This window comes from Gopherus evgoodei, chromosome 3 (genome assembly GCF_007399415.2).
Source record: "Gopherus evgoodei ecotype Sinaloan lineage chromosome 3, rGopEvg1_v1.p, whole genome shotgun sequence".
NCBI lineage: Eukaryota > Metazoa > Chordata > Testudines > Testudinidae > Gopherus > Gopherus evgoodei.
Genome location: NC_044324.1, coordinates 221,024,784 through 221,051,385, shown reverse-complemented (window position 1 = coordinate 221,051,385; position 26,602 = coordinate 221,024,784). Strand labels below are relative to the sequence as shown.

The 26,602-nt window shown below is 42.7% G+C and overlaps 1 protein-coding gene across 3 annotated transcripts in view; it reads right to left on the bottom strand.

Annotated features, from left to right (window-relative positions):
- The window catches only part of MAP4K3 (mitogen-activated protein kinase kinase kinase kinase 3), a 144,810-nt gene that overhangs the window by 44,315 nt on the left and 73,893 nt on the right, over nt 1-26,602 (bottom strand). For all 3 annotated transcript variants that reach the window (XR_003999797.1, XM_030558134.1, XM_030558135.1), the window contains 5 exons: nt 16,614-16,672; nt 15,243-15,281; nt 14,902-14,952; nt 8,007-8,049; nt 3,300-3,462 (listed from right to left, as the gene is read on the bottom strand). Coding sequence is in view for 2 of the 3 variants with exons in the window: in XM_030558134.1 (XP_030413994.1) it covers nt 3,300-3,462; nt 8,007-8,049; nt 14,902-14,952; nt 15,243-15,281; nt 16,614-16,672 (355 nt within the window). In the remaining variant the exon portion in view is untranslated. The remainder of the gene's footprint in view (nt 1-3,299; nt 3,463-8,006; nt 8,050-14,901; nt 14,953-15,242; nt 15,282-16,613; nt 16,673-26,602) is intronic.

Below are 26,602 nucleotides of genomic sequence, written 5' to 3'. Positions count from 1 at the left end.
AGGATTGGCAGCGGCTGTACCCTCATTGAGAAGTGCCCATATTCTTTACGGGAACCTTCAGGGGCAGGGTGGAAGCATTCTCGAACATATTTAAGATGTAGCGGCCAAGGAGGGCATGGTGGCTGGCCACCCTCAACTGTAAGCTAGACAAGGAATAAATTTTCCATCCGAAAAAGTCCAGTCTCCCAGAGTCTTTATTTCTGAGGGTAGTTCCAGGTTGTCCCTGGCATTCCCTATGGTTAACTGCCTCAACCACCAGGAAATTTGCGGCAGGATGCGAGTAAAGGTATTTGTGCCCCTTAGTCGGGACAAAGTACTTACACTCTGCCCATTTGGAAATGAGGGGCAGAGAGGAGGGGTTTTGCCACAAGGCGCTGGATATCTTCAGTGCTTCGTGAAGGGGAAGGGCCACCCTAGCAGGGACTGTGGAGGAGAGGACGTTGAACAGGGAGTCTGCTTGCTCCTCCAACCCCTCTGCCTGCAAGCCAAGGTTGGACGCGACCCTCTTCAATGGGTCCTGGTGCGCCTTAGTGTCATCCTGAGGAACCGGGTGAGGGGGCTCCGTGATGGCCTCGTCTGGTGATGAGGAGGAAGCTGGTACCAGAGGTTCCATGACACCGACTGGTGGCCCAGCAGGCTGTTCACTTTGGTCCACATGGACCTGCGGGGTCCTATCCCCTGGGGCCTCAAGCACCAGAGAGAGTTGTGTTGTCGAGGCCACAGGCCTGCCAAAGACTCCTGACACCAAGCGGGCAGGCTGGGAGAACCCCCACGGGTTCCAGGGTACCACAGGCCAGTCACTGGGCAGGTTTCGGTACCGACAATGCAGGCGGCACCGAGGGTCTGGGAGGCTGCCCCACCAATGTGGAGCCTTGCTCCAGCCGGAGCGACTCCTACCTGGTGACTCGGGTCCATTGGAGCAGTGACTCCGTGCCTGGCAATAATCAGTCACGTCAAGGGGAGGACTATTCCGAGAGAACGTGAGCCTCTCTGGGGACCTCCGTGATCAGCGGCACTCGGTGGATTCACGATAGGAGACCAGTGATCCACACCTCTTGCTTCAAGACCGGTACTGGGACGAGGAGCGGAACCTGGAGGTATCACAGACCAGGCACCAGGGAGATCTCCCTGAATACGGGGACACCCACCTTCATGATCACTGGCAGGCCCCAAGGCTCCAGTCCTCTGATCATTCCTGGGATCTGTAATGGCATTCCAGTGACATGAAGGGATGGTCCTGACGTTCCTGCCGGGGAGCGCATGCCTCCATGGGTCTGTGCCAGGTAAACAGCGAGGTCCGTCTCGAATCCCACTGCCAGTGCCCAACATCTGGTGACCGTAGAGGGCTCTGATGTGTCTGCCTCCCTAACTCCGAGGCATGACAGCTTTGAATGGGTGAATGGTGGCGGGACATCCCCCACACTGGGGAGCAGTACCATTCAGGTGAGGGTGGACAGAAAGGTTCCAAGGAGGGCTTACCCCAAAGTCTGGGCGGCACCAGGAGCGTCAGAATCTCCTGCACGGTCTGGAACACTTCATCAGCTTCAGGTGCTACCGATGCCTGAAGGCCCACCTCTGTGTTTGGGTTTCCAGGCAAGGAATGGGGTGGGCTGCATCGCTCGGATGAGCAGAGGCCCGACTTCCCGACAGGGGAGATGAGCCTCCTGGCGCAGGTCTTAGCTCGCCCCCAGCCCTGTCCTTCCCCTTGCTCGAGTGAGCGCTGACTCCATCAGGCATGCTTTAAGTCTGATTTCAAACTCTTTCTTAGTCCTAGGTTTAAAGAACTTGCAGATTCTACACTTATCACTTACATGCCCTTCACCAAGGCCCCTGAGACAGCTACTATGAGGGTCACTCACAGGCATGGGCCGTTTGCAGCGATCACAGAGCTTAAAGCCTGGGGATTGGGACATGCTTCATCCCCTGGCTAAATCCCCGACAGGACTAACAAAACTAACTACTGCTAAGGGCTAACTAAGTTAACTACTAACTTTACAAGAACTCTAGTTCGTACGAACGAAGCCTAAGCAATGCTAGTAAGAGCAGCGAACATTCTGTGAACCGTCACTGGCAGCACGAAGGAACTTAGGGTGGGGGGAGCCGATGGCACCCCTTATATCACGCCATGCGGGCACCACTCCAGAAGGTGCCAGAACCGCTCCCCTATGGATACTGCTGAGGGAAAAACTTGCAGCACTGGTGCATGTGGCGAGTGCTCACACTGAATGTGGAATCGACATGAGCAAGCACTCGAAGAACTAAATATTACTGAAAGACATTTCAACCAGAATTCGCCATTTGATACCATGTCTCTCTTATACTTATAAAACACAACACCAGATACTGATTAAATCCACACCAACCTTATATTAATCATCAAAACATGTGAACATATAACCAATACACATGGTCAGAGTAAAGGCTGCATGTTGGTTGTTTAGCATGTGGATAGACAAAAATGTGCTTTTGTGGATAGAGGAAGGGATGTAGTTGTACTTAAGAGGAGGAAATAATAGGCAGAGTGGAAATGGATGTTGAATAACTGTTGCTTATTCTGTTGGATTTTTTGTTTGTGTTGGTGGGAGATGTTCATTTTTTTATGCAGTCTTACTGTGTGTTGCTAACAGTTAAATGTTTAAATGTATTACATAAAGGTATGTTTACAGTAGTGTAAGGGCACAGTGGAAACTGTAAGATGCACTATGAATCAAGAATGAGCCTGATCCTGCATGTGTTTAATATTGGACAAACTAACAGAGCATGTGTCAGATCAGGCCTTAAACTCCATATCAAACACCAGGCAAACGCTTACAAACAGGCAGGAAGCTCAATTAACAGCTATATAATTACTGAAATCGATTCATTTGTTTATATGTGAACCTTTGAAGCCCAGTTCTACACTCAGGTATGTCCATACAACTCCAATTGACTTAAATGGGAGTTTGCGCAGCAGAGCGGAATTTGACACTTAGGTCTATTGAAAACATACAGTGCTGCCCACTGTTACACTGTTTCAGTATATTTCACCTTGAGTATGTTGCTTAAGGATAAAATCCTGTCCTCACAGACATCAAAAGGAATTTTGTCAATGACTCCAGTGGGAGGTGTATTTGGCCCAGGTAAGTTAGTGTGCACATTTTTACTCCCACTGGTTTTCCTGTACTATTTTTGCTACTTGCCCACAGAAGCACACACTACCACAGGATGAGTCATGTGTACATCTGTCTAAGGATGCAGAAATAAGCTGAATTACATTCTTTTAGAAATCCCCACACACTGCTTGGTGTCACTTGTATTACCTATAGGATTAGGTTTTGGGGGAGGCAACCGAGGAGGGGGTGGCCTAGGTGGAACTTGTGGTGTTAACTTTGCTGGACTGTCTGAAACAGGGCATCTCTTGATCGTTCCTTGATTATCGTCTTCAGAAGAATGACCTTCCTGTGGTATGCAGATGGATTTAGGCTGAAAAATAAATATAACAATATTAATGAACAATACAAACAAAGCAATCTATCCAGGCATTTATACCACATTCATCATGGTAATACTGTACCAGAGCTCTGCATTGTATGTATCCCATGAGTGTACTGATAAAGAAAACTATACGCTCCGTTAAGCAAAACGTTTACTGCAGAAAAATGCTTAGCAATTAAAAAAAAAGTTTCTTGTACTAACAGAAAACTCAAATTATTAAGTAGTACACTGAAATTGACCTGCTGAAACGTCACTACTCATGTCAGGTTCTGCATTCAAGGTAGTCAGGCCTGGTGGTTGGAGCAGTGGTCATAGCCAAACATAGGTTCAAGGCCAGGCTAAGGGTATCACTGATACCAGGGTCTGGGGACAAGCCATAGGTCAGAGTCTGTGGACAGCAAAATCTTGACCACAGTCAGAAACAGGCCAACAATCAAAGCCAGGCTGGAGTCAGTCTGATGGACAGGAGGCGAATGCAGAGCTGGTGGAGAGGCAGGGTAGGACATGGACAAGGCTGAAGCAGGCTGGAACAAGGCCTGGCAAGGCTAGGACAGAAACAGGAACTGGATCAAGAGTAGGCTGGAAGCCTAGGGAATCTAAGACTGCAAGGCAGCGGCGGGTTCCTGGACAAGCAGTGCTGTTGCACAGACTAACTTGCAGCTCTGACAGGGTCATCTATGCCTGGGGGTCATCTGACTGGGTCCCTGCTCAGGGATAGACTGCTGCAGCATTCTTGAGGGCTGAGTCACTGCAGGCTCTGCTTATGGGATGAATCAGTGCAGCTGAGTTGCTGCAACATGCCTGAGCTATAAGACTCTGCAGCAGGCTCTGTTGGAGGAGTGAGTAATGGCACCTATTGAGGCTCTGGGGGATCTAAAGGTCACGCCCCCCCAGCCTAGCAGGAGCCACCACTGGACTCAAGCATCAAGAAATTATGGGGGAAAACAAATGAAAAAACAGTGACAGGACTGAGGGTACAGGGTCAAAAGCAGGGATCCTGAGGGGTGAGGCATGGCAAGTGAGTAAGCTGCCTGTGGGTTTGGCCCACAGCTTAAGTCCCACAGATAATCAAATCAGAGGCATTTAAGATAAAGTATAGAGCTGAATTATCAGAATGGAGGCTGGATATCGTCGCCACCCTGAGTTGGCCTTTGGGATCTGTGAAACATGGCTACAGATCCCTTTGCTTTTGGGAGGACCCCAAATCAGTACATGACTGCAGAGGGCAGTGTCAAGCAGACACACATTGATGGGACTAAAACTGTCACTAGCTCCCTCCCGGTCATCCAGATCTGAAGCTGAGCTGGTTCTTCTGTGAACTCTGACAGAGACAAGGGCACTTCAATTGCACAGGAGGACTACTGCAGACTAGGCATGAGAAGGGTAATCCATTCATCCCTGTCATAAACAGATAGTTAAGGGTTAATGTCTCTTTTACCTGTAAAGGGTTAACAAGCTCAGTGAACCTGGCTGACACCTGACCAGAGGACCAATCGGGGGACAAGCTACTTTCAAATCTTGGTGGAGGGAAGTCTTTGTTTTGTGCTTTTTGGGTTGTTCCTTGTTCTCTCTTGGGATTAAAAGGAGCCAGACATGCAACCAGTTTTCTCCAATCTTTCTGAAACAGTCTCTCATGTTCTAACTAGTAAGTACTAGATAAAAGGCGAATTAGTCTTTATATTTGTTTTCTTGATTTGCAAATGTGTATTTTGCTGGAAGGATATTTTACTTCTGTTTGCTGTAACTTATACTTAGGCTAGGAGGGAGGGAGTCTCTCTGGTCTATGTAAAGCTGATACCCTGTAAACATTTTTCCATCTTGATTTTACAGAGATAATTTTTACTTTTTCTTTCTTTAATTAAAAGCTTTTCTTTTTAAGAACCTGATTGATTTTGTCCTTGTGTCGATCCAAGGGGACTGGGTCTGAACTCAACAGGGATTGGTGGGGGGAAAGGAGAAAGGGGGAAAGGTGAATTTCTCTCTGTTTTAAGATTCAAGGAGTTTGAATCACAGTAATCTCTCAGGGTAACCCAGGGAGGGGAAAGGTAGGGGAATGGTTTATTTCCCTTGTTTTAAGACCCAAGGGGTTTGGGTCTTGGTCTCCCCAGGGAAGGTTTTGGGGGGACAAGGAGTGCACCAGATACTGAAATCTCTGGTTGGTGGCAGCGCTATAAGATCTAAGATAGAAATTAAGTTTAGAGGGGTACATGCAGGTCCCCACTTTCTGGACGCTAAAGTTCAAAGTGGGAATGAGACCTTGACAATCCCATCTTTTCTGGTAACAGCTTGGCTATCAACTTTATATATAGCTAGCCCAGTCAAGGAGAAGGTAGAACGTAACCCAGTCTATGCCTTTTCGTGTAGTTGCTTCCCTCCTGTATACAGGCAGGTCAGAGTAGCAGTGATCTCAGTTCTCCTGTCCTACTAATCCCTTTCCTATTGTCCTTTTTTCCAATGCATTAAGTACAAACAAGTTTTCTTAGGCATCAGGCATGTGTCTCTCCTTGCTCTAGTTCTTCTTTTCTACCACATCTTGTAATTATAACGAGCAACAGAATGCCACTTTACATTCCAGTGTGGGTTCCAACAAACACATAATGGACTTACACAGAGGTGTTTTATATTTTCCAAAATGCTACTCAAACATTAATTAACCCTCACCGTGTCAGGTGCTTGGATAACAGTGCTAAGCATGGTACAAACACCTAAACAGATACACACAATTTCCATTTTATAGATCAGAAATAGACAAAGGGAAGCTAAGTATCAGAGGGGTAGCCATGTTAGTTTGGATCTGTAAAAGCAGCGAAGAGTCCCGTGGCACCTTACAGATTAACAGACGTATTGGAGCATAATCTTTCGTGGGTGAATGCGTCAGATACAAGTGGGTATTCACCCACGAAAGCTTATGCTCCAATATGTCTGTTAGTCTATAAACTGCCATAGGACTCTCTGCTGCTTTAAAGGGAAGCTGGTTTCTCCCAACATACAGTAAGTCAAGAGTAAGACCCAGGATTAAAAAAGTGAGAAATCTTCAATGCTTGCCTCACATCCCTAGAACTTGCTGGCTTTCATATTGCTCTTCCACAGCAAGCAAAAGACACTGAATCAAGTCAAACTTTTGTTTGGGTTTTTTTTAAATAAACATTGTTCCCATTTATGGCTTCAGCACTATAAAGCAACTGATTTGTCTGTTCTGCATTTTGGTTATTGCTATTGAGTGTCCTACTCTTGGAACCTTAAGAATCCAAGTTTGTCTACCACTCTTGCTCATTACCTCAGCATGCGCAGCAGCAGCTGAAGATGGTGCAGAGATGGAAGTCCTTTTTTGGGTGCTGCCTTTACTGATACATCTTTCTTGCCCTACAGTGCCACCCATAGGACACTTCACAAGACTTTGTGTCTGCTGTTCTGTGGTCGATTACGAGAAGTGCAAGATTCATGGTTAATGAATATCTATAGCACATGGAGGCAGCCATAATGGCAAGGTTAGGTTGTGCTAGTTGCAAGGCTCTCAAAGGTCCCAGTTGTAAAATGGAAAGCTACAGCACTCCCTGCCGAGGAAGGGAGCAATCACAAATGTAACAGCAGATTCATTAGGCTAGAATCCACTGGAGCCAGGAACCCCATGGGCCCACTGAGCTGCAGAACTGGCTGGGCCAGTGGGACAGAGAAACACCAGGCTCCGGGGGCCTGTCACTTCATCCAACCCAAGGAGAGGGCTGATGTGCATGCTACTCTAGAGCCAGAATCTGCAGATTGAGGAAATAAAAATGAGATCCGTCAGAAGAGCATGAAAGGAAAAAGCCTGTAAAGCAGAAAACGGCAGAGGCTGACAGCTCAAGTATAGATTGGGTGCAAGAGACTGGGCAAGACGGCATCTAACAGACTCTTAAAGAGCAAAATTTTGATGCCAAAACACAGGCCTGTCTGAACAGCTAAAAGCAGGCATGGTTAAGCCACCCAGCATTGGTAAATGGACACTCAGAATAAGATATAGGGGTTTTTTTACACCTTTTAATTTACTTTGAATGTACAATGAAATTGTAGATCAACTGTGTTAGTGTGACAGAATTTGCTATCTGATCTGTGCACACAACCATTTAAGTGTATCCCATCATTGCATCTGAAATTAGTAGTCAAGACTCTTGCTGTGGTGGCCCTGTGGTGGGAATTCCTGTGCCTCCCCAGCCCCAAATCCTTCAAATACCTAATCTAATCCCTCCCTAAATATTAATAGTACAATCATAAGTACCATTTCTGCATTGCTGAATACCACAGATTATATTATACACATTTCCCCAAATTAGAGATGTACACAAATAATTGAAAGGTCAAATCTCACCTTGATAAATCTGGGGCCAAAAGAAGTTTTGAGTAAAGTTTTCAAAAGTGCTTAAGTCAAATGAGACTCTTAAGTCATTTAGACACTTACACATTTTTTGGGGGGAAAAAAAACACACACACACACACCACAAACCCTTTTTAGCATATTTCTCCTCTTATGTAATACAGTGGAAAAACATGCTTACCTTTGGTGGTAAAGGAGGTGGCACTTTAGGTTTAATTGTAGCGCTATAAAGAAAATAAGTACAGATAATTTAGAAGTTATCCAAATACAGATCTCTGACATCCTCACAATGCTTTATTCTTGATACGGTCATGTAGGATTTATTTTTATATTTTCAAAACACTATACAAATAATTGAAACATCCTGAGCTTTTTGATCCATACCAGTGTTATTTTTAAATACTTACACTATGTATATTTTCAGTGCTGCTCCCTCCTTTGCCCCACATACAAGCAGGAGAAACCCAAGTGCCCCCAGAGACCTCCCCTGAAGTCATGAGTGACTATTTTGAAATGCTCAGCTGTTGAGGCTATATGGACTTGTGCAGGAGAAGAGAGGAGAGATTCTTAACAGGGAGATCCAGAGAGGACACAGAGTGAGTCTAGCATGTGTTGAAAGAAAGAGGACGGATTTAATACTTAAGGGGAGAACACAGGATATTAGTTGGATTTACTTAAAAAGTATTGATGGTTGTGTGGAATGATGATGATTATATAGGATTACGATGGGGTGGTGAGGTGTGCGGCAAGTGACCACACTTGGGGACTCCACATAGCTGTGCTGTGGCTGAGGACAGCGCATGCCTAAATGGCAGCTCATCTCATACTGGCCTATTGCCATTGCTGACCCTGTGGCTACTGAATGGCTAGAGCATGTGATGCTCACCTAAACCCTTTTGACACGTTTGATTTTTTTTTTTTAAACTTATACATCTAGACAAATTGGAGAACTGGTCTGAAATCAACAAGATGAAATTCAGTGAAGTGCAAAGTACTACACTTAGAAAGGAAAAATCAAATGCACAACTACAAAATGGGGAATAACTGGCTAGGTGGTAGTTCTGCTAAAAAGCATCTGGGAGTTATTCAATTTGCAATCCACTATATGAGTCAACAATGTGATGTAGTTGCAAAAAAGGCTAATATTCTGGGGTGCATTAACAGGCGCGTCATATTTAAGGCAGGGGAGACAATTATTTTGCTCTATTAGGCACTAGTGAGGCCTCACCTGGAGTACTGTGTCCAGTTTTGGCGGCTACACTTTAGGAAAGAGGTGGACAAATTAGAGAGAGTCCAAGGGAGAGCAACAAAAATGTTAAAAGGTTTAGGAAACCTTTTTGAGGTTGAGGAGGAGTTAAAAAAAATCACCAACCTTAGGCATGTTTAGCTTTGAGAAAAGACGACTGATGGGGGACCTGATAACAGTCTTCAAAGACGTTAACAGCTGTGATACAGAGGACTGTGATCAGTTTTTCTCCATGTCCACTAAAGTAATGAGTTTAATCTGCAGCAAGGGAGAGTTAAGTTAGATATTAAGAAAAACTTTAACTCTCAGGGCAGTTAAGCTCTGGAACAGGCTTCCAAGAGAGATTGTAGAATCCCCATCACTGAAAGTTTTTAAGAACAGGTTAGACAAAACACCTGTCAGGGATGGTCTAGATTTACTTGGTCCTGCCTTACCACAAGAGGCTGGATGTGATGACTTTTCAAGGTCCCTTCCAGCCCTACATTTTTATGATTTTATCATTCTGTGATCTGTTTAATCTATTTTATGTTTTGTATTTTTAACTTTTTTCCAATCTTTACTGTACCATCCGTGCATTTGCAAATAATTATAACGAAAGCAGCAAACATCATTCCTTGGACGGCTCATGGACTTGACCACTGGATTCTTCGTCTCAACCATATGCAAAGCAGCAAATCTGTTCACAGCATACTATTAACCTACTATTCAGGTAATGTGATCAATAATATCTTCATTTTTTCCTTTTCCTTGCAGAATTCTGTGTAGATCTGAGTTCTCATGAAGCAAATATTCAACAGCCTGGTCTTCGAGAAAAATATATCAACATAAAATGAAAAGCTATTTCAATTTTTTTTCCCAGCATTATGTTGTAAAGGATTTACTGTATTTTTGGTCTTGCATTCCTACACTGTTGTACAGCCTGTTCTGTTAAAAAAATTTTCTTATCTTTTGGAAGTATAAAATATTAAGTGTGAATAATTTTGAGAATGCAACCCTGAAATCTCAAATTCTTGCACAGAATTTTAACTGCTTTTGGATTATGCTGCTCCAAAGAAAGGGTTAAGAAAATATCCAAGAAGTGAGAATTTTTTTGGAATACTTATCTTCACTTGCCTGGTTTCCCTAAGACTTTCCAGAGAAGTTCTATCCCAGCATAAGATCAGGTTGATTTTGGTTTGGAGAAGGGGAGTTGGAAGAGGAGTTCAGAATCCAGTTTATACTAGGAACCTTGTTTCATCTTTAACAATGAAAGTAACTACTTTCTCTCTCATTTACCCTCACTCAAATCCTCTATCATATATTGAAGTTAAAATCTTGAAAATTTTCCTTTACATCCTTCTCTGCATCTCAGGCAGACATCAAAGGATGCTGTCATTGCTGGGAGACAGCTAATCAACACCTTTTATGTATCAACACTGGTTGCACAGAGGCTACTGGCCTGGATTGTGTCAGTGGAATCAACAGCATGGCTAATGCAAAGTATCAGAACTAAAGGCATAGGGTATGGATCCTGGATACGAGTGCATACAGAGCTCCTACAGCCTTGAGTAGTCCAGGCAGCATCAGCATTGGGACGCAGCTTTGATGTACTTGAGTTGATGCAAAAAACTTCAACACAGCCAATGTGATATGAAGACACTATTCACCAGAGTATCTAGGCACTCAAGATATAAGACCTATGAATCTTTCCTATCTTCAGGACTGTGGATTACATCAACTTGAACGTGGCTGGCGTAGGCTGACACTTCGGTTGCTTCCGGGAATCAAAGGCAAAGGTGGTTGCATGTCAAGTGAACTCTTCAACAATGACTTGGTCTTGTGGAATTTGTGTGAAATAACAGAAGTGCTGAGCCCTCAATGTGCTCTAGAGAAAGACACCAGGGATTCAGCTGAATGCCTCACCTGTACTGAGGTGGAGCTTTGGACTCATTCCATCAAACTGATATCAGAAGGATTGATGCAGAGCTTTAGTGACCAGATGACAGCCATGAATGTGGAGAAGACATCCAAACTATGGAACATCTAGTGAACCAGTGCCCTTCAAGACCTTTCTCTGGAGGGACAGCCTTGATTCATCCAAGTCACCAAAAGCCACAGAGTGCATGACAAACTTGGATGTCAGCCTTTACTGTTCCTTTTCAAGTTGCCAAAAGAACAAGTAGAAGACTGACCCACTGGGACTGGACTGTGGCTCACTCAAGGTTGAAGCCTTCAAGACTTCTCGCCAGACTTAAAAAGTTTCAGAGAAAGCCAACACGGACTTTCTGGTTCTTTCTCTAGGACCTGACTATTTGTGGTGAAGTCTGTGAGCAAATCATGATCCTTTTGGAGGCAGAGAACACACCAGATGGTCTGTCCATAGGGAACATGGTCAGACTGAACTCAAAATCTCTCGAAACTACTGGGCTCTTTCTTACGTATCCTGAAAGAAATAATGAAACAAACCATAGAAAAAACAAAAGTCACATGAAGACATTGATGTGAAAGTTCTGACTGAGCAGGAGCTAGGAGTAAGGATCCCTAGCGTATCAAGCAAAGCAGCCAGTGCAAAGTGCTTCAGGAAAGCAGGAGCCAAGAGATTCAAAGTCCTGAGACTTTAAGTAGGTGGTGTTGACTACAGACAGACTGAGATAAGGAGGAAAAAAAGGTTAAACAAAACTTAGACACAAACTGAGCATTAGAAGAGGCATCAAGCTGAGCTGGTTGCAGCACAGACAACAGCATTGCGGCTATTCAACATAGCTTCTTCTTCAAGCACAATCAGAATGGAATTGGTGGAATGGAGTGCTATGTGGACACTTACATTCCACTGCATCAGTGGCCTGAGCTATCCCATTTGAACACACAGCTTTGAGCAAACCAAGTTCCTGGGTCACATGTAGGGGGGCATGAATCCAAGAGTAAGTTCTATTCAATCTTATCTTCGAAGATAATGCAGGGTTGGGGTGATTTTTTTTTTAATGTTATGATTTAAAAAAACAAAAACCTAGAAAATTCTTCTTAGAGGAAAAAATGATTAAGAACTTTTCTACATGCATCACTCATCTCAAATAGCATATACACTGCCATTTTGAAAAGATAATCAATAATTAAATAACTGCATGTTTAATGTGATATCACCTGCCTCAAATGTAAGTAACAGTGTCAGCACTTTTGTCTCCATCTCACCTTTGGAACCTTCCCCCCAAATAATTCATAGAAAAACAATCCAAAGGTTAGTGTTGTGTCATATATCAAGCACCCTACCACCTGTCACCACCCATGCCCCAATATTAGTCAATCAGTAAAGCACATCATTTGTAAAAACATGTCCCTCTTCGCTGATGGCTGGCCTTCCCATTGAATACAGGGGTGCACGCATTTTTAAAAACTTTCCTTGATAAAATGGTCATATAATAGCAGTGGAACAGCTAAAATGAGAAGATTCATTAAAATATATTTAGTTTCTCTACAAGAATGTTAATAAACTCAGCTAACAGTTCACAGGTTTCTAATATAAAGCAACAGCTCTTTGAAGATCATCCGTTAGCAGGAAAGTAAAATTGAATCCTGTTATCTCAAAAACAGTCTTCTTTCCTATCTCAGGCAAACAATGTATTTGTTTTAAGAAGGTGGTCTTTCATACATACAGGTTTCACATTTTAATATAATTCCTTTTCAGTTCTCCTCTGCCTCTACCATAGTTAAACTTAGATTTAGAATGGTCATATTATTTGTTCCACTGAAATTTAATATGAATTAAAACTTTCCACTATAATGTTTTTAATGTGGTAAACAATAATACACCAGGGTTTCTGTTGCAACAGATGATTTCATTAGCTCAGTGTAGCCCTTTTGCCAGATTAGAATTTTAGTGAGGTGGCAAAATATACAGATTATACAAAATTATTCAAGATAGTTAAGTCCAAAGCAGACTGCGAAGAGTTACAAAGGGATTTCACAAAACTGGATGACAAAATGTAAGATGAAATTAAATGTAGATAAATACAAAGTAATTAACAGTAGAAAACATCATCTCAACTATACATACAAAATGATGGGGTCTGAATTAGCTGTTACCACTCAAGAAAGATCTTGGAGTCAGTGTGGATAGTTCTCTGAAAACATCTGCTCAATGTGCAGTGGCAGTCAAAAAAGCTGACAATATTAGGAATCATTAGGAAAGGGATATTAAGACAGAAAATATCATAATGCCACTATATAAATCCCCGGTATGCCCACACCTTGAATATTGTATGCATTTCTGGTTGCTCTATCTCAAAAGAGATAATTAGAAATTGAAAAGGTACACAGAAGGGCAACAAAAATGACTGGAGGATGGAACAGCTTCCACATGAGGCTAGATTAAAAAGGACAGAATATTCAGCTTGGATAAAGGGACAACTAAAGAGGGGATATGACAGAGTTATATAAAATCATGAATGCCAAGAAGGAAGTGAATAAGAAAGTATTATTTAACCCCTTCCATAACACAAGAACCGAGGTCACCCAATGAAATTATCAGACAAAAGGAAGTACTACTTCTTCATACAACACAGTGTCAACTTATAGTGCTTGTTGCCAGGGGATGTTGAGAAGGCCAGAACTATAACTGGTTTCAAAAAAAGAAGTACAGTAAAAGCTTTTTTAATTGGCATGCTGGAGGAACGGGGAGTAAATTAAAAATGCCAGTTAACTCAGAGGGAGGGGTTTGGAGTGCATAGGAGGGGTGTGGGGCAGCAGGGAAACGGGAGGGGTTGCAGGGCACTGGCTGGGGGGGGGAAGGGGGAGAGAAAGAGGGGTTGCGTCCGGGAGGGGGCTTGGGGCAGGGGCATGGGAAGGAGCTTGGGGTGCTGGATGTGGGGGGTGCTCACCTCCACCGGCACACTGCCTCCATCTGTAGGCGCCGCCCCTGCAGCCAATGGGAGCTGCAGTTCCCAGCCAATGGGCTGAGCGCCACAGAGTCAGCCCTTGGGGAGCAGGGATGGAAGCAGTGTGCCTTCAGAGCTACCTGGCCGTGCCTCCGCCAGCAACAGCAGGGAGGGGAGCTGCTTGTGAGGAGCCGTCAGAGGTGAGCGCTCCCCCCCATCCAGCATCCTGAGCCCCTCTCGGGCCCCAACTCCCTGCCCCAAGCCCCCTCCTGGACCCAAACTCCCTCCCAGAGCGCACGCCGCAGCCCCTCCCACACCCCAGACCCCTGCCAGCCTCGCATCAACCGCACTATAAACCAAACTCTCAGTGCAGATCAGAAATGCTGGTTTATAGAGCTTGCCGGTTGGTGACGTGCCGGATAAAAGAGCTTTTACTGTAGATAAGTTCATGGAGGATAGGTCCATCAATTGCTATTAGCCAAGATCGTCAGGGATGCAACCCCATGCTCCAAGCATTCTAAGCCTCTGACTTCCAGAAGCTGGGAAAGGATGATGGGCTGGATCACGCAATAACTGCTCTGTTTTGTTCATTCCCTCTGAAGCATCTAGCATTGGCCACAGTCAGAAGAGAGGATACTGGGCTAAGTGGACCATTAGTCTGACCCAATATGGCTGTTCTTATGTTGATTTAATTATAATAAATTAGAGAAAATAATAAAAGATACTGTGAAAGAGCTGTACGAAGAGCTGAACATAAAGATGTTATTTCAATATTAATGCAAATCAATCAGCAGAATAAAGCATAACACCAGTGATGTGATCCAAACAGAGATTACTGTGATTTTGCTATTTTAAAAATATATCAGAAGGGGAAAAAAAAAATCAAGGTATTCTCACATTCAGAAAACAATTCAAACATGATTAAATTTTCAGCTACCCATGAATCAGAGAGCAGATGCATCAAAATAAAAATGACTTACTGTTTAGCATCATCGTCTGCATCATCATCATCTAAATGTGCCACATGTCCCCTAAGGAAATGAACAAAGTACCATGGCTGAGTTCCCTTCATTAAAATGACTTTAGTTATTATGAAAGAATTCTGGTATGCAACACAGTACCTCAAGGGCACCTTCTATACAGAATATTATGCTGCTTTGTATTTTTATTATATTTTTCATTATTCTTTAAAGCACAGATTCAGCCCAGACAAATGAGACCTCTCCCATATCTTCAAATGAGCATTAGCAGATTGTAACAGGTGCAAGAAATCAATGTAAAAAACACTTTGAAAAACACAAGAGAAAAATAAAAATGTTACCGCTGATGCAGTTCTTCTTCAACTGATTTTAGAAGACTCCTTCAAAATTAATAAGAATACAATAAATAACTGAACACAAACTGAAGAAAGCACTTGGAAAATAAGACATGAATAAAAATTCTCAACTTAAAATAAGTTACTCTATTCTAATAAGATACACTGATTCTTTTGCTGAAGAATAATTTTTATTGTTTCAATATAGTTACATGATGCTATTAAACAGTGTTTACACTTATTAGCGTACTCCTAATTACTGTACCTGGCCATCACCTCTGTACTGCAAACTAGGGCTATTTTGGCTTATTTCAATATTCACCTGTTTAAATTGAAACCAAGATACTTAAGATTAAATAGTATGTTATCATGAAAAGTAAAAGTGTCAAAAAGATTAAATTATCATTGTCAGGAGACCACTAGTACCAATTTTATTATCTTAAAATTCACATCTTTCACAGTACTATGTTTTTCCTCTCAAAATGCAGATTTCAACAAGCCAATCTATAAAACTAAGCCCATCACGTGCTGGCTGTCCTGCAAACATCTGCATTCATGCATGCGATAAAAGGACAGCAGGATTTTTACAGAAAGGAGGATTCTTAAAAATATCAATATTATTCCCTACTGAAAAATAAAAAAGATCTACAGAGTGAAGGAAATGGAATGCCTATACTTTCATCTAAATATTTATACAACTTATCGATTATAAAGCTACATGTCAAGAGTTTGACTTGTACAGACAGTGTCATTTTAAATATAAAAGCACCTAAACCACTTCAAGTATCCAAGGCCGGAGAGAATCAGTGACTATTATCTCATTTCATATAGTGCATGTATCTGGATAACTACATCAAAACTCACAATGTAAAGATTAACCTCTAAGGAACTTAATGACAAAACTGTAATGACTAGAGTTCTCCATAGATGTGTAAATGTTTTAAGTTCTTTTGTCTTTTTTTTTTTTTTTTTTTAAACAAACATGTGTAAGTACATCCCCATAACTGGCCAGATGACTTGGGCAGAAAGGCAATATCTTGCTGTAAGGGAAAGTTTGTCACTAAACAGACTCTGATGTCTGAAACTGAAACTGACATTCTAGAGGTGGTGGTGGTGGCAGTCTCAATATCTTGAGAGTACACCTCAATATGCTGAGAACTGTTCTAACTCCCTATATCAGCTGGAGTGATTATTATTGTAGAAGTCAATAGTTTAAAAACTGCATTACTGTAAATAACCAAAGGTTTATCATGTTTTACTGCATAAACATCAAATTACATTTTACTACTACATTACCTGCAGTTTTAAATTTAAACAATGAATTTAAGTCTCAGTTAATTTTTTTAAAAAAGAGGAAAAATGCCCTCTTTTACTCACTTATTTGCACCTAAGAAGCAGCCACTCTGGGGACCATGACCATATTCTAGCTGCAGATCCTATAAATGTAAGAGAAAGAGCTTTAAGATGAAAAGACAAGAGAGTTAAAAACATGTCACATGCTTGCCTCACCCTCTTCACTGTACCCAAGCCACATGACTAATTCTGTCCTACTGCCACTTTTGGCTCTAGACCCTCATTCATAGGCCCCTTAAGCCTGGGTCCCTTCCATGCCCCGACTCTGCCACGCCTCACATCTCCTCAAATTCCTCCATGAAACACACTCCTTTCATAAAGCCATTTAACCACAGTTCCCTCCTCAGGGAAATACTGAGCTAGAGAAGCCTTTCCACTGATCATTCAAAAAAACCCAAAACTATGAAAACAACAAACTTGTGGAACTAGCAAATGGTGTGTTAAGCTTCAATTAGTCACAGTGCTTTTTACTGTTCATTTTAATTGTATATATTTATATTGTCAGTTCTTCAGCGCAGAGATCTTGTAATGTCTGTAGTATACAACTGGCACTATCCAAATAAATACTATATAGAGAATGGGGCAAATATTTTGTTTGTTTTAGTTATAAAGGCAAAAAAATATTTTAAGGAAAACTACTATTCGCTCATTTATTTTATGTGTAGTTCTTTTGTATGAAATACAAAATACTACATTAACCAAACATTAAAGTTGCAAAATCAAGCACTTACAAATTACGAAGTGCTAGGTAACCTTAAGACTAAGCATGAGATGGCAAAGAACCCCAGGAGACACTACTCAAAAATTCTGAGCTCACATACCAGAAGGTATGCTTATCTCATTAATGGGAATAGGCAGAGTTCACCTTAAAGAATCACCATACTAGCACGTCCCCAGAGAAGACTATTAAAGCTATGGGATGTTTGTCTCTCCTCAGCCAGGTTGGGATTGGAGAAGTATATACACAAACTCCTTCCCCTAAACACTTAGGGTTCGCCTATACTGGGAAATGAGTGATGTCTTAAGACGTTAAAATTGTTAGACACCACTTAGCAGCTTTTATAGAACAGAACTCTCTCAAGAGCATCCCATTCCAGAAATATCCAGTCCGTCACCAAAGGATATCCTGGTAACACAGTGATGAGACTAGTACAACTAGATTAGACAGGCAACCACCCCACAGTGACGAGGCACTCCATAGCCTGAGCCTCCCACTCTCCCATATGAAGGACAGCCTGACAAAGAAGAAATGCTTACTCCAGTCCTCAGGCTACTCATCCCAGTCTCCTAGCCCAGCCAGTCCTAATTTTCTCCTCCAGGCTCAATGTCCAAGTCCCAGTGTCCTCGCATCTCCCAGTCTCTCTCTCCACACACCCAGTCTCCCAGTCCAGCCACACCCAGTTCCCAGCTCATCCGACCCCAGACTTCTAGTACTACTCTCTATCTTCTCAGACTTCTCATCCAGTCTTAGTCTCCCCACCCCTCAATTCCTTGTCCCATTCTCTTTGGCCAACCAGTTCTAATTCTCCCTGACACCCAAGTTCCTTTCCAGATCTGCGCACCCTCCTCATGCCCCCAATCTGGTTCCTCATCCAACTTTGTTTGTCCTCCCAGTGACAGTCATAGTTTCTCCCCCCAATCCTACAGTCCCAAGCTATACCTTTCTCTCTCCCAGTCCCCCTTTTGTCACTTTTGCATTCAAACCAGACAGCTTCCTCTCCCAGGCTTCCTGGGCCCAAGAGGGGGGTCACTGAGAGGACAGGAGGGACTCCAAGGCCTGTTCTATACTACAAAGTTATGCTGACATAAGCTGCCTTGCATCAACCTAATGACTACTTGTTCTGTTCATTCCCTCTGGGGCACCTGGCATTGGCCACTGTCGGAAGACAGGATACTGTGCTAGATGGACCTTTGGTCTGACCCAGTATGGCCATTCCTATGTTCTTAACCTAGTTGTGCATGTGTCTACACTTAAATTTGTCTCCCACTGTAAGTGTCCTGTTACGCCAACATAGTAATACCTCCTCCCCAAGCGGCCTTAGCCAAGGTTAATGTACGGAGGTCAATACAGCATGCATGTAGACACTGTTACCTATGTCAACCCTAACAATTCTCCAGCAGCTGTCCCAAAATGTGCCACATTGATCACTTTGGTTACCACTGTGAATTCCACTGCCAAGAGATCACATAAACCAGGAGTCCTCCCTCCCTTTTCAAGCCCTGTAAATTTTGGAATTCCTTTTCCTGATTGCTCGGTTTGGCAAGAATACCAAGCAGCTCTCCACTGTTGAGTGCAACTGTCCAGCTGAGTATGCTGGCCACGCACTCCAGATGTGCTCCGACAAGAGACATTGATTCTCTTGGACCTGTAGGGAGACAAGGCTGTGCAAGCATTGCTATGGACCAACCATAGAAACTTGAACACCTACGAGCAGGCTGCTCAAGGGATTCAAGAGAAGAGGTACTACAGAGCCCAGTAACAGTGCTGCATGAAAGCCAAGGAGCTGTACTAGGCACACCAGAAAGCCAAAAATCGATTGGTACTAAGCCATAGACTGCTGCTTTTAAGATGAGCTACCTGCCATACTCAGCAGAGACTCTACCAGCACCCTGCACAATACTAAAGATTCCTCCGAGGAGTCCAAGTCACAGGCCTCTGCCAAGAACAGGGAGGGAGAGGAGGAGGATGGGGGACTGGTGATTGGGGGATCCAGCTGTGCAGAGAGCCTAGACCTGTTTTTGATTCCACCACAGTCCAACCAGTCGAGCACAGGCGAGCCCAATTCAGGGAAAGAAATCTCAGTTAAATGTGTACATAAATTTTCCATTACAGGGATGCCCCCTCCCCACAAGACCATGACTTTTCCTTAATTTACTCGTTCTAGAAGAGGCAGTTGTACAACCAAGAGAGGCAGAGATGCACACAGCAGTCAGCTATAACCATTTTGATTCTGGTAACACTGAGGTCCAATCCTGTGAGTAAACTATGCCCCTTCAGATCGACAAAAAGCACATTCAACTGTTATTCTGCACCTGGTGAGCTGGTAGTTGAATCATTCCTCGGAGCTGCTGAAATGGCCAGTGTATGGCTTCATAAGCCAGGGGAGCAATGGGTAGCTTATCACTATTGTCATTTCAACATTCCCAAAGCTAATCTGCCAGTCTGGAAAGAAAGTCCCTGCTTGCAGCTTTCTGAAAAGTCCTGTGTTCTTCAAGATGTGAGCATCATGAACCTTCCCTGACTAGCCCACGTTGATGTGGGTGAAGTATCCCCAGCGATCACCAACAACTGCACCACCACAGAAACACAGCTTTTTCTCTCGAAGCACTCTGTGGCGAGATGGCTTGGTGCCAAGATAGGGATGTGTGCGCTGTCTATTGCTCCATCGCAGTTCATGAACCTCACTGCTGCAAATCCACCCACTATGTCCTGTACATTGCCGAGAGTCACAGTCCTCCATAGCGGATGATTAATGGCCCTGCAAATTTACATGCAGTGGATTTCCTGACTACACACTGATTTCCGACTGAGTGGTAACAATCTGGCATTGTACATTTCCACAGTGCGATTGCCACTCACTTCTCCACTGTAAGAGCAGCTCTCATTTTGGTGTCCCTGCACTGGAGGGCCATAGTACTTGTACGATACAGCCTACTTGGACCTTCAGAAAACCTTTGACAAGGTCCAGCACCAAAGGCTTTTAAGCAAAATAAGGAGTCATAGGATCAGAGGGAAGGCACTCTCATAGAACAGTAACTGCTTAAAAGGAAACAAAGGACAGGAATAAACAGTTTTCACAGTGAAGAGAGGTAAACAGAAGAGTCCTCCGAGGAGTTAACTAGGACCACTGCCATTCAACATACTCATATATGATCTGGAAAAAGGGGTAAACAGTGAGGTGGCAAAGTTTCCAGATGATACAAAGCTACCCAAGATAGTTAAGTCCAAAGCTGACTGAAGAGTTACAAAGGTATCTCACAAAACAGGGGGACTGGGCAATAAAATGGCAGATGAAATTCAGTTCTAATAAATGCAAAACTAATTACACATTGGAAAACAATCTCAACTATACATACAAAATAATAGGGTCTAAATTAGATATCACTCAAGAAAGATCTTGGAGTTATCATGGATAGTTCTCTGACAACATCGCTTATTGTGCAGCAGCAGTCAAAAAAGCTAACAGAATGTTACGAATCATTAGGCAAGGGATAGATAAGACAGAAAATATCATAATGTCACTATGTAAATCCATGGTAAGTCCACACCTTGAATACTGTGCACAGTTCTAGTCACCCCATCTCAACAAAGATATATTAGACTAGGGAAAAGGACAGAGAAGGGGAACAAAAATTATCAGCTTTCATATGAAGAGAGATTAAAAAGACTGGGATTGTTCACCTTAGGAAAAAGAAGTGACTAAAGGGGGATATGAAAGAGGTCTATAGAATCATGAATTGTGTGAAGAAAGTGTTACTCACCCCTTCATGTAACACAGAAAGCAGGGGTCACCCGATGAAATTAATAGGGAGGTAGAGTTAAAATTAACATAAGGAAGTACTTCTTTGGTATGCTTGTTCTGAGCTCACAGCTATCATCAACTGTGAACCACAGAAAAAACCCTTGCTGGGATATGCAGGACTGTTCACCAACCAGAGCCCTTGTTGGAGGTGGGCTGATCTCTGGTAAGCTTATCAGCATGCATGTAGCTTCTTTTACTGTTTTAATGTTTTCTCTGTAACGCTTTCACCTTAAGAATAAATGTACCTGCTTAGAAAGAGCTTTGTAGTAACTTATTACTGTGGCAATTACACTGTTTATAGCCTTCGGATTGCAAGCAAAAGCAAAGCAGGCTTGCTCGGGCAGTCAGGGTTTGCTGGGGGATTCACAGTGTAGGCAAGAAACTGTGCAGCCTGGAAATACCCTGGTCAGGATGGAGAGAAACACATGTCTCCATCCAAGAGAGATGATGGCTGAGGAGCCAGAAGCCTGAGAGTGGGTGCACTTGCTGGACCACAAGAGTTAAATACAGGTGGCAGTTGCTCTGAATTGTGACACCTTCCTTTTTGGCACTACACAGCTATCTAGAGTGAGAGAAATTTCCCACCTTAAGTGAAAAGCATTTTGAATATAAATTCCAAAAGTGTAATACACAAATTCTTATAAAAATGGAAAGTGAAGATCCTATGCTGGACAGAGCTAAAGTGTCTGTCTACTTTAATTTACACATTCTATAGTACATGACAGTGTACATTCTGCAGGAGTGACAGAAAATTTAATAAGAGAAAATAAGCAAACCTCTACAAAATGTAAAAGATTCTTTATCTGTCACTGATGGTTATATGCCCTGCAATTATTTTTTTTTTATGAAAGATGACATCTGTCAGTGTTACTTATACTTATATATTTTAAAGGACAAAACCTTTGTTTTTATCCAGTTTACTACCATGCTGTCTGCTAGTATTACTAGACTATGTTTTCAAATGGGCATTTATGTTCTTCACTTCCTGTTCTAAACTGCTGTATTGTGTTCCTGTTTGCTTTTCAGACATTACTGTATTTCACCCAAATGTACTTAATTGCTGGGTAAAGTAATTCCTTATGTACACTAAAATCAATCAGTGGGGAGTAAGGGAGTTTGTAAAGACTGAGATTTGGATAAAAACTGTATCCTCATCTCCATCCAAATGCTTTGAGTTTGAAAGTTTTAATATGCAGCACATGAACATAAAACACAAATAAATCTGACTGAGCCCTATGTTTTCAAAATAATATTGCAAGATATACAATCATCATCAATGGGATATGGAAATAATATTAAAATATCTTAATAGGATCCACAAAATGTCCCAAATTATACTTTATTCTAAGAGGTCAGTGAACAGTGAACTGGTCTTGAATTGCTGGTACAGTTTATAACTAGAGTTCTACTTGGGAAAAAACCCACTACTTTGCACAATATAAAGGTGTGGACAACAATGTACAAAATCTCAGTGTAATGGATAATATTAAAGAAAAGTCATGCAGGAGAACGAATCATACATTCCAGGGGAAAATCTTTTTATTCTAAATTAGGGCTCTGGGAGAGAGTTTGGGTGCGGGAGGGGAGTTGGGCTGCCGGATCAGAGAGCTGCTCACTGTGGGCATTGACCTGTCTCAGCTGCTCCTAAGCGGAGGCATATCAGGCAGCTCTATGTGCTGCCTCTGATTGCAGCCGCTGCCCCCGCAGCTCCTACTGGCCACTGTTTCCAGCCAATGGGAACTGCATTGCTAGCACTGAGGGCAGGAGCAGCGTGTGGAGCCGCCTGTCACACCTCCACCTAAGAGCAGTTTGTGGGGAGCTGCTGGAGGTGAGAAGCCCCTGGATCCAGCACCCCAAGCCCCCTCCCAGAGCACACGCTCCACACCACCTCCTGCACCCCAACCCTCCGCTGGCCCCATACCAACAGCACTATAGACCAGAATTTCAATAAAGATCGGAGATGCCGGTTTACAGAGCTTTTCGGTTCATGAAGTACTGGATAAAACAGCTTTTATTGTATGTCATGCAGTATCTCATCATGCATGAACTATAATTGTAGCTTTGCTCTTCTGCTAGTTTTATACTCTTAATTTGGAACAAATTTATTGTGTAGGCTTGAGCTGTACATGAAATTCACTTTCCCATTTACTTTTCATAGTTTTTCAACAAGTGTATTTGAATATGCACAGTGAACCAATAATTCATAATTGGATATTGCAGTTGCTATTCCTGAAACTGTAATTAAGTGGTCAGTAATAAAATTTGGAAGTATAACACTTTGATATTAAATACTATTGGCTGCTGATAAGGTAAATCCTGATCAGTTGACAATACAAATGTACCTTAGTTGTTCAAAGACAGTCAATCATAAGATCGTGTACATCTTCCACTAATATGGTATCACCATTTTTCCTAGTCTCCTAGTGAAAGGAATGACTAATGATTCTTAGCATTTCATTCACCCATAAAGGAGAATGCTTACTGAATAACACTTAAGTCATACACCAAATTCCATTGTCCTTATTTTATTAAAAACGTGTTCAACTTTTTAGATAATGCTAGTAGTTTTTCAAAAAGAGAATTAAGTCTTTCAGGATTTTAGTAAACATCCAAATAAAACAAACAAACAGTCTCAACTAATCAGCATGCAGGAATTTTGTAAATTATTGTTGCATATCCGCAGTTTTCCCTCCCACCTTGTTCAGTGATTTCTTGCACTCTGTCTGTGGTTGTCTGAAGGGCATAATCACTATTGTTATTTAGCGCCCATACAAAGAAGAGAAATATATCCATTCTGATTAGCTATTGAAATCCCTCTGCAGTGACTGGCTACTGGATTCAGTATTTTAAATGGTCTGCCAGAAACAGAATTGGCTGTCTCAGAAATCTAACTCTTTGGCCGAGAAAGAAAAATGCCTTGGACTCAAGTCCCCCATCCTACTTAGTTCCATTGGATCTTAAGAATAATGTTCATATTTATGTTTTCCACTGAGGACAATCTCAAGAATCTCCCCTCCCAATTCACTTTTGAAATGTAATGTAAACAAAAATTGTGGTTATTCTAGGGAGAAGAGTCTTGTTGATTCATAATGAAAGAAAAAGAGGGGGGGAATTTAAACTGTACATTGGTCTCTCTATATGACATAAGGGCTAGGATATTCAAATTGCTAGCCTGCGGAGTGAAAGAGTGGGGCTTGCAGAGCCTGGAGTGGGGTGCTTGTGTTGCCAGCAGGCAGCAACCTGTAGTTTTGGGTAAGTTTCCCCCAGGGAGCACAGACAAGGCTCCCTCGCGCTGTAAGGAGGCAGTAGTGATTCACCCTGTACCCCTTGGTAAACCCAAAAGAGTCTTAATGGTACAGTGACCAACATAAGAATACTAACTTCCAAAGAGAAACAAACTATATATCAGAAAACCCCTAATAATTAGGAAGGGTACTAGCTTAGTTAGGCAGCGCATTCTCCAGGATCCAGTGACCAAAAGCTGCACTCCTAGAGGACTCTGCATTCTCTTACAGTGTTAATGAAGGCACGGAGAGAAGCCCAGGGTGAAGATTTCCTGATATGATGGACAGTCCCTTCTATGCCCACAATATAACTACTAACCAAGCAGTGAGTGCGATTATTCCTGTATGGGGAGCCCTTTGGAAATGAATACAGGATCCCTTAAGAGCTGCAATGACTTATGGGGAAATGTGGAATTTGAAACCGGTTCCAAAAAAGTAGGATGGACCACATACAAAACAAAGGATCTTGGCATTATGAAAAAAAGTTGTTCGATTTGGGCAATATTTTACAGCTCTAATATCATCTAGGGAATACTAATTCACTTCCTTGGACAGGATGTGTTCAGATGGAAGGGAAGGAAATTTCCTAAGTAATGATGTGGGAACAGTTCTAAGAACTGCTTATCTGTGAAAAACAGGAGGAAGAGTTCTTTACACAAGAGATCTCCCTACTCATTAATTCTTTGAGCAAAGGTGGTAGCAATGAGGAACATCGGTTTAACAGAAAGATAATGGAAGGTAGCTTTTGCCAGAGGCGTGAAAGGAGATTTGTTGAGAGCATTCAGAATGAAATTCAGGTTCTGTTCTGCTAACTGGCTCTGACTGGCGGTTGACAGCATTTAGCACACTGGAAAAAAAGTCAAGTGATGTGAGAATGCAGAATGAGGTTGTCATTATTTAGTCAGGATCTGAGAGTTGGTATATGACATTCTGATACAGACCTTTAACAAAAACTCCAAAAGGAAGGAGAGGTGTGCTTCAAGGGGAGGGACACTTCTAGTGCAGCACCCACTAAAGAAACTAATTGCTCCAATATGCCTGATTTGTAGAGTGCTCCTTGGATGCAAGCAAAACATCAACCAGATGAGAAGAGAAGCCAAAGGTTTGGAGAATTATTTTGTTAACATCCAGGCCTGAAGTTTCTAAAATGACTAGTGATTTTGGGTGCCCAATTGAAACACATACAAGGGACCTGATTTTCAAAACGTGCTACGTACGCTTGCTTTCTGACAATCATGTGTCTTGATGGGCACCCAGAACTGAAGCACCAAAAAATCACTAATCATTTTTTAAAAAGTAGATCTCAAGCTGCTACATACACGCTGTATGGGTCCAGGGGCAGAATTGTATCTGATCAGAACTGATGGAGAAGGTTCCTTGTTTGAGGGAGTTGCCGTGGTTCTGATATATAGACAGGCTGAATACAAACTAGGGAAACAAGGCCTCATGGGACAGTGACAGGGCTTGAGGATGACTTTAGCCTTTTGGCAACTACGTATGCATTTCTTTGGCAAAAAAGGCATGTGTTTAGGGGTTGACCAGTTTAAGAAAGAGCATCCACCCTCTCAATGGGAAGATCCTTGTGCCTAGATCAAGGTAGAACCAAAATTTGTTTAGATGTGAAGCAAACATGTCTCTATGTGGAAGGCACTACAATAGCACCATCTTGTTAGTTTGGCATCTGCCATGAATGATGGTGGATCTGCTAGTCAGTCTTTTGAGGCACTGAAATTTCCCTAGATATAGCTGAGAAGTCAACCACTGAACCTTTTCTATCTATCTCCCAGAGAATCCAGATGGCACTGTCAGAGACAGGTTTCATTTTTCCCCTGTCCATTTTTACCAGTGGTCACAGTTCAAATGTCAAACTTCTTAAATATAATCTGTGTAGTGATTGGGGGCAGAGGCTGCTGAAGTGCCCAGAGTGCCACAGAGTCTGATGGTGATCTAAAATTCCAACTTGGACTACAGTCACTGTCATTATCTATATGACCCATAAAGCTTCTCCAACCTTTGACATTTGTTTTGGTTATGATCCTGAAGATTCATGGGTTTGCCAAAGGCGGGAGCGGCTCTAGGCATTTTGCCGGCCCAAGAACAGCAGGCAGGCTACCTTCGGCGGCTTGCCTGCGGGAGGTCCCTGGTCGCAGGAATTTGTCGGCAGCCTGTGGGAGGTCCGCCGAAGCAATGGGACCAGCGGACCCTC